General features: G+C 34.9%; 1 protein-coding gene across 3 annotated transcripts in view; it reads left to right on the forward strand.

The window, feature by feature from the left end:
* LOC117325420 (receptor-type tyrosine-protein phosphatase kappa-like) overlaps window positions 1-7410 on the forward strand; it is a 35481-nt gene extending 28071 nt beyond the window's left edge. For all 3 annotated transcript variants that reach the window (XM_033881605.1, XM_033881606.1, XM_033881607.1), the window contains 2 exons: window positions 3148-3283; window positions 5105-7410. In XM_033881605.1, the coding sequence (XP_033737496.1) occupies window positions 3148-3283; window positions 5105-5176 (208 nt within the window). In that variant the 3' untranslated portion in view covers window positions 5177-7410. The remainder of the gene's footprint in view (window positions 1-3147; window positions 3284-5104) is intronic.
* The last annotated feature ends 1984 nt before the right edge of the window (window positions 7411-9394 follow it).

The following is a 9394-nucleotide window of genomic DNA, read 5'->3' on the forward strand; positions in this document are numbered from 1 at the left end:
TTCTAAGGACTCTGACCAGGAATATTAATGTAGTTACCAAGAGTCAAGTAGTGGGCAGGGCGAACCAAGCTCACCTGTCTCGATAGGACGTATAGTAATGAGAATACAATATGTACATAAATCCATATTAAGCTAACACAGTGCTAGATATTTAACAAGGATAATACTATACTGTATATTTCATACGTTACTGATTGCTGATTGAAAGGATTCCTCTTGGTATAGTGGAGACTTGAGCCTTGGATGATTAATTTATACACGAAAGCTAATTACCGGATCACTCCGGGCAGTACTGAAATTGTTTTCAGTATCAAGGGACAGATATACCTTGGCCCTTTTACATACGCACGCATTAAATATTTTATCTTCCTGTTATTGTTTCTGCATTAACCCGAAACAAAACCACTTTCGTTTACTGGAATATTGTTGGTTTATTTGTTTTCGCCTATGTTATTCTCTAAACCACTAAAGACAGATGTATATAATGTATGATTGTCATTTTAAACCGAAGTGTTAAATATTTTATTTCCAGAATGTTTATGTAATCAGCAAGCTTCATCTACTAACATTGCTATCATCAGGGCAATACTGGAGGAATCGTCGCAATTGCTTCTTCTTAACCCCAACCAAACGTCTATTATCAATAACATTGTTGACTCATTTGAAAATAATCTGAAATGCATACTAGTCTCAACCTATTTATGATGTACCTGGGGTTATCATAGTTATCATAACACATACAGCTGTAGTTTATGTCTATGAGGTACCTGGGGTTATCATAGTTATCATAACACATACAGCTGTAGTTTATGTCTATGAGGTACCTGGGGTTATCATAGTTATCATAACACATACAGCTGTAGTTTATGTCTATGAGGTACCTCAGATTCAGATTCAGATTCTTTATTTGCATAATACAACATTTACATACACGAACACATTAACTTTTCATACAACAGTAAATATAATTGAAATTATATATAATCCCATGGATTATTGTTGATATATAGTACATAATTATGATTTCAATCAGATTTCACTAATTCACATGCACACCATAACATTCATACCAACATAATGATTGACATAGTATTATAGAGAGAGAGAGTATATGAAATTATGGACTTAAGCTGACAACAACCTTCTTCTGTACATAGGTAAACCAATATATTTTCCTTATATTATATACTTCTTTCATATTTTGTGTGCTTAATAATTGAATCAGTTTGTACATACTTGGATTCTTTACATAATAAGGTTTAAGATATTTTGCTCGTTAATCTGCATAAACACTACATTTTATCAAAAAGTGAAATTCGTCCTCAATATCATTATCATTGCAAAATAGACATATCCTCTGGTTCTATCTAAATTTCTGTATCTTCCTCTTTCTATATTCAAGTCATGTGCAGATAACCGAATCATAGTTACATTTCTTTGTATGTTAGTGTCTAATGGCTTATTCAAATATGACTGACAGTAAGAGGAAGTGATAAGATGTTTATATAAATCTCCTTTAGATGAATTGTTTATCAGAGTAATACACTCCTGACGGAAAATATCCTTTATTTTTATCTTGAATAACTCAATATCAAAACTTTGTACAAATTCCAAATTATATATATAACCTGGGGGAGGTAGTTATCATAATACATACAGCTCTAGTTTGTCTATGAGGTACCTGGGGGAGGTAGTTTTCATAACACATACAGCTCTAGTTTGTCTATGAGGTACCTGGGGAGGTAGTTATCATAACACTTACAGCTCTAGTTTGTCTATGAGGTACCTGGGGGAGGTAGTTATCATAACACATACAGCTCTAGTTTGTCTATGAGGTACCTGGGGGAGGTAGTTATCATAACACATACAGCTCTAGTTTGTCTATGAGTTACCAGGGGGAGGTAGTTCAACTCTAGTTTGTCTGTCTATGAGGTACGTACCTGGGGGGAGGTAGTTATCATAATACATACTGCTAATCTCCAACAAACTAACACTTGGCTAGTGCTGTGGCTGTTCCGTTTTTTGTCATTTGCGAGATTTCAGTTTTGGTATTTTTCTGTTTCACTGAAGGTTTAATCAATATATGAAGTTATTTTGTTTTTCCATCTTCATAAAAATGTAAGATTGTGCAAAAGTTTTATCGTCCTGATTATCCTGGGAGCATATCTCATAATAATAACAATATCTCTTTTCAGATATCATTAATTGTCGCATTAGATTGCTAGCAGACAATACCAAACTCTATTCAGGTCATACGAATAATTAAATTGGATGTAGATACAGATAATGTTTTGGGATTTCTTTTTTCAATCTCGAGATTCAAGAAGACAATAACAATTTAAATGACATCAAAATTGCTTGTTGTAAAACTTAATAGATATGTGAACTTTTAAAAAAAAAATTGTCCCTCACCTGAAGTTGTTTATTTGTTTTATTTGGAGGATATAAGAAATAATTCTGCAACACGTGTTTGACATAAACACAGCCAAGAAGTCCTAAATATACAGTGTTACTTGTTAAGACGACACTGTGAGCTGAACACAGGGAATGATTCCACGCGTTTTAGCTCCATGTTTGATCATACTTTCATTTGCACTTGGTTTTACTAATCAAGGTCCGATCGTTATTTTGTGTCTAGGTAAAGCTCCAAGGTAGATGACAATGGTAAAACTCGGGTATAGAAATCAATACAACACTTAACAATTCTCACACTGTCCTCGTTACACGGGCCTTGTGAGGCGTGCTATAAATACCACGTGTTCGATTTATTTTGATTTAATGCTCATTAAAAAGATGAACTTACTGAGGCGCCTATTAGTTAATGCAGTTGGTAGCATGTGTATCGTACCGACAAGAATCTTTGCCGTCGGTGTCCAATCCACGTTTGATAACTGTTATTATGTATGATATTCCTGGGAAGTCAGGCATTAAATGAACCAGGGACATTTAATCTATATATAAATCTGTTTTCCGATATCAATTTATTCTATCATGATCTAATGACATTTTTTCTTGGAAAGGGATTTTTCTATGTATTCCAGTGGCCCTATCAATATAACACCAACTCTTCATGATATACATCTTAAACTAAATAAAACTATATTGCAAGCAGATAATAAGACTAGAATGCCTACACTTTTTGTACAGTGACGGTGCCCTATGCAGCGGAGTGTTCTGTGCAGTTAGTCTAGCGCTGGATGGACTGAGATTAGAACAGCAGGTTGACATTTACCACACTCTCAGAAGACTCCATGTGCGGAGACCGGAATTTGTTACGAATGAAGTGAGTTCCTTTGACTAAGGAAGTATGATTAAAGGCATACTTCTTGTATGCTTTCTTTTCTTATGTATACCTGACATTCCAGTATGTTATTGTAATACTATTCTTATTTTTTCCATATCACACTAAAATATGGCAATGCAATAAATATCTATATCTGATCAATTAAGCTATGCTATTGAAGTCACTTTGGTCTAATTTTAGCCCACCTGGCCCGAAAGACCAAATGAGTTTTTTCATAGCACGATGTATGTCTTCCGCTCATCTGCCGTCTTCTTGTTTCAATAATTTCTTGCAATTACATTCGGCTAGTGAGTTTCTTGGATTATGGCTGACAAAATTGTCAAGATAAATCAATGAATAGATGTATGGATAAATGACCTATGTTCAATGTCATAAGAATAATTTTGTCTATAACCCTCGCAGGAACTCTTCTGATTATGTGTCTAGATACTTTCTGCTATGAACCTTGAAAAAGATTGCAAGAATCAATAACCTTTGCCGATAGTAATAACATTCTTAACATCAAAATATGCCTCGTGACCGCAATAGTCTGGAATCCGTGCTGTAAGCGGGTAAATGGTCTGTCTACAAAATTAGCTGGTACATTGTCCCTCTACAAAGAGAGCTGGTACATTGTCCGTCTACAAAGGTAGCTGGTACATTGTCCGTCTACAAAGGTAGCTGGTACATTGTCCATGTACAAAGGTAGCTGGTACATTGTCCATCTACAAAGGTAGCTGGTACATTGTCCGTCTACAAAGGTAGCTGGTACATTGTCCGTCTACGAAGGTAGCTGGTACATTGTCCGTCTACGAAGGTAGCTGGTACATTGTCCGTCTACGAAGGTAGCTGGTACATTGTCCGTCTACAAAGAGAGCTGGTACATTGTCCGTCTACAAAGGTAGCTGGTACATTGTCCGTCTACAAAGGTAGCTGGTACATTGTCCGTCTACAAAGGTAGCTGGTACATTGTCCGTCTACAAAGGTAGCTGGTACATTGTCCGTCTACAAAGGTAGCTGGTACATTGTCCGTCTACAAAGAGAGCTAGTACATTGTCCGTCTACAAAGGTAGCTGGTACATTGCCCGTCTACAAAGGTAGCTGGTACATTGTCCGTCTACAAAGGTAGCTAGTACATTGTCCGTCTACAAAGGTAGCTGGTACATTGTCCGTCTACATAGGTAGCTGGTACATTGTCCGTCTACAAAGGTAGCTAAAGGAAACTTCGCTGATACAATATCATCACGTTCGATTCGATATAGAAATAAGATTTTTGTTTTTAAATTAAAATGACTGTCAGCTTTCTGTGATAAATACTTTTGCTAAAACTTCTCAAAAAATCCCCAAATTAACTACTCGTCCGGGAAAGATTGTTCAGATGAAGAAAAATTCGTCTGGAACATTAATATACTAGCTATATAGGTCACCTCATAAACGTTCGTTTTTTAGTTTTGACTTACTCGTTTTGGTCATCAAGTTTTCAAAACGCAGCTTAATACCAGTTGAGCGCGACAACCCATTAGACCTCATGTCCTCTGTGGGCAACGCTATACACGTTTTCTTTTCGAGAAGTAGGTTTTAGCAGAATAATAATTCTAGTATAGATGTAGATGTTTTTCATTAAACATTTTCTCGAAATCTGCTCCGCGAGAAGTTTAGTTGTATAAATATTAGATCTAGTATTAACATACCATTCGTGATGAATGAATATAGCACGATAATGGATTTATGCATATTTTGTTCTCATGTACGCATGACTTTTACTACACCCAAGGGAACTAATGATATTGTGATTAAAAAACCAATTATGTTTATTTTCAGGACCAGTATCGATTTATTTATGACGTCATAGCAGAATACATTGAATCCCGAGGGATCTATGGAAACACTTAAAGTTGATCACCTGGATCAGATCAACATGAGGCTTTTACCTGTCCGATCTTGTTTGTACTGTGTACCTACGAGACCGGGAATCCCGAGGCCAGCATCAAGGCACGTAAAGTACTTGACGCACGTGAACTTGTTATCTGTGTCTACTGCCCGATATCAAACAAATGTTGTTTGTGGTAAACAAATGAGTTTGTTGCACTAGACTCACGGCTGACGTTAATCTGGTTATAGAATCACTGAATAGTTTCACAGAGACACTGATCATCACCATGGGTCTTGCATAGCAATTCCAGAGGAATCGATACCGTGATCTTAACGAGACACCCCTGTTGTTTACGGCTGGTGAAATCCGTAAAATGATACAAATTGTATATATAACCCATGGTGAAGAATTACAAAGTATTGAAATCTACTTTTTGTATTTCCACTTCTGTTCTCGACCTTTCCTTTTATGGTTGGTTGTTGTCCATGATCCTTGCATTATTCTTCCAATGAAATCCATGAATGGTGACTTTATCGTTTTATCTGAGAAAACGAACGCTATATATGCAAAGAACCTGATTTATGTTGTTGACCTTTTCTCAATACTGGGGACATTTGTTATATTGTCTTTTGTAAGCGAAAAATCGATTTGTGTACGACTGTCTGGGTACAGGATGTTATAAAAACGACCGTATCGAGGAGTTGTAATCCCACAGTTTCAAATACTAAAAAAGCTGAAGTCAGTTTCATTGATAATGGCGTATTAATTTGAGGGTAAACGTCAGAATGACAGCGGCCGTGGATATAGTCATATTTTTAGACCATAGTGCTATTTTCTATATCAATAAATTATTACCACTATATCTTATAACATCTAGTATCTAAAGGTAAAGAGTCGAACCACGTTTGTACTTCTTCAAACAGACAGAAACAAAGTATCAATACTCGGATCAAAACCGATACAGAAATCACTGTTATCACATAAATTATACTTTCTTCGTAAAGAAATCAGGTGTATCATATGTACTTATAACGTAGATATTGTATAGAAACACATTCTGAAATTGCTCCTGGTCAGGTTGCAGAAACGTGTTTATAACAAATAATGCGAAAGTTGATAAATGCGAACTCTTATCGAGAGTCAATGGGTCTGAAGTTTGAATTCCTGTATTAGATACCGAAAGCAACTCTTACTTAGAAGAAAGACTGCACAATATGAAACTACAGGAAACATTGAGCGCTTGGACCTTTACCTTTAAGATATGTAAATGTAGTATGTATTAGTCAATTTGTTGGTAAATTTAGTGTAATTATTTAGTGTTTATATTAATACAATGATATAAACTTTTAATAAATCTATAATTGACAAAATACATCGCACATTAGAATATACTTCTCTGTAGATAAATGTTTAATACTATGCAACTATTTTTTTTAATAATCTGTTTGTGTGTCCTGATTTAATGTAATATATTTTGATGTTGTTGATAGCCAATTTGCTCTTTTTTGTAGAAATGTACATTGGATTATCTATTGATACATGAGCGGTATAATTTACGATAATTGGCTTATTAACATGTTGGAGATAACTCTATTTTAGCTTCATCAATTAAGTCTTCTAAACATCTATGTGTTCATGTTATATGCAATGATAAAATAATGAATTATATATACTAGTTTACCAAGGTATGTTGATTCGAATGTGAGCTATCAAAACCTATATTAAATGTGTATAGTATATATATATATAACCCAATAAATCCGTAAGCCTGCCTCTAGGCCTTTCCTCAGTCTTAGATTGCTTCTTCCATTTTATGAACCTCCTTATTGCTTCGTACAAATCGAAAGAAAATTTAAAATTATATTTGTAACGCCATTTAATTCTTCTTTTTTTTATTATATATTTTCACTTTTCTTTCTGGTAGTTTTTATATTACTCTCGTATTTTTTCACGTTAATCTCATCCGAAAAGGCTAATTAGCGAACTCATTTTTAGCAAAAATCCGTGTAGATTAGGTATTTGATAATTGTTTGTGTTAATATAGCAGAAATACATTACAAATGTATGCTGTACATCAGTATTGTGTTCAATCAATTGTACTCCATATAATGGTACACCCTGGTGATTGATTGACCTACATAGTCTGTGAACTACAAATAATGTGCATTCTACAAAGCTGTTTTATGTCCTCCTGTCGACCTTCTGACAGCAAATGTTTATGAAACTGTGAAAAATTAAAAAAATATTCTAATTTGATCTAGTAGTTTTTTCTGCTTCAGTTACTTGGTTACAAAGTGTATGCGTCTCAAATTTTCATTTAAAACAAATACATTTCAGCGATATATCAATACCACTGACCAGGTATAACAATGCATTAATCATCATGCTTGGGTAACATGTGGTATTGTATCCGTTTACATACACATATGATACATGATAATACCTTTCAGAGAGAAACATTGACACAACCTGGTGTCTATATTTTAAAATTAAAACCTCGAACGGGCATTGTACTACATCGGTTGTCGTAGGAACATTGTAGCACATTGATTTATCTAAAATGTTTGATAATGAATCGATTATTGTAATGCTGACGATGACGCCATTGTATTCTTAATGTACAAAACATAAACCTTGGTGCCACGAAGTAAACGCTCATGGATCGAAGGCTCAAAAGTTATCTTTCCTAAATCAGGTAGTTTCCTTAGCCATATGTATCTATATATATATATCACAGTACAACTGCGACAGAAAATTCAAACCATAACCTTCGGATCAACGACACATAGTGCAAATGATGCATTGTGCTAATGATTATATATATATAACATAGCAACACAAATGACGAAGGACGACAACTTTTTGACTCGTGCCCTGACCGGGCCTCTAACTCATGATCTACGGCACCAAATCGTCTAGCCAGAAATACCCAGAAATTTATATATGTATTATACATATATAGAGATATTAAAATTTTCTGCTTCTCAGTGCCCGGTAACTATATATAAAAACGTATACCTGAAGAAACACTTAATATTAAAGTATAAGCGCTTTCGTGTTAAAATCTTCACCTGCTTTAAATGCTTCAGACGTTATCTATACATATAATTTTAATATTGAAGACATTGGTGTATGATAATATTCGTCTATTAAATCAAGCACTCATTGTCTCGGAGAACTGACCTAGGCATGCGTTTGGTTTATATTTCCGTTAGTTGTTGGGTGAACAACTATGTACAGTCGGATAGGTGTGGTCTATAAATATCGCCAATACCACAGGTTTAATCGATGAAGGTATACTCGTCGGCCACATCACGTGAGGTATGACCCGAGACTACCATGATTTCCCTTTAGATTTTCACATTAAACATTAAATGACACTTCAGTCACGATCGTTTGATATCTTAATACACGGAAAATGTTTATGCGGTTACTTGTAAAAATGTCAATCCTGTGAAGACATTATTTGTGAGATAAACAAGATAGTTGGCATGTGGTGACACATGACCACATGACCACACTCGCCAAGAAATGTAGAATATATCACAATCAGTGCCTTGATTATTTGCATTTTGAAGCTAAACATGGGCAGGATACTGGCAAAATCATCTATAGGAACAATTAATAACTTCGAGTAATGCTAAACTAACTCTCACCTGAAGGTTATTTTTGTCGGGTAGCAGTCTTATCTAAATAGAAATGATTAACTAAATATTTTATGTCGTGAATGCGTCGCGAAAAATGAGAAAAGATGTTCGCGATTTTCCAAATGAATATAGAAGATAATTCTATACAAAACAAGCATACTGGGTATAGCTAAAGCAATACATGTCCCCTTACGTCCCGGCTAAAATAGTAACATTGACCTTGATCCAAAATCCCTGAGATTCGAAGTAACCGAAATATTATGGTTCTTTATTATTGTGTGAAGTTTGATCAAAATGCCTAAAGGAATTAAGTCGCCAGAGTGCTGACTAGCGTTGGAGTACAAGACGGGCGGAGAGGAAACCTATAGTCCCCCGCTCCCACCGGTAATGGACTAATAAAACATATATTTCGTTAATCATCGCTAACGTGTTCAATCTTTGCAGCCATCTTTAGACTTTTACTTTTATATTGTAAAAGTAAAAATAATTTTAATGTCAATATATAGTTATCAACTGGAATAATGTATAATCCTCTTACATAACCTTACATGTCCTCTATTCATTTCCATCAACTGTTCAGTTATTACGTAC

The sequence above is a fragment of the Pecten maximus genome, chromosome 4, assembly GCF_902652985.1.
Source record: "Pecten maximus chromosome 4, xPecMax1.1, whole genome shotgun sequence".
NCBI classification, from domain to species: domain Eukaryota; kingdom Metazoa; phylum Mollusca; class Bivalvia; order Pectinida; family Pectinidae; genus Pecten; species Pecten maximus.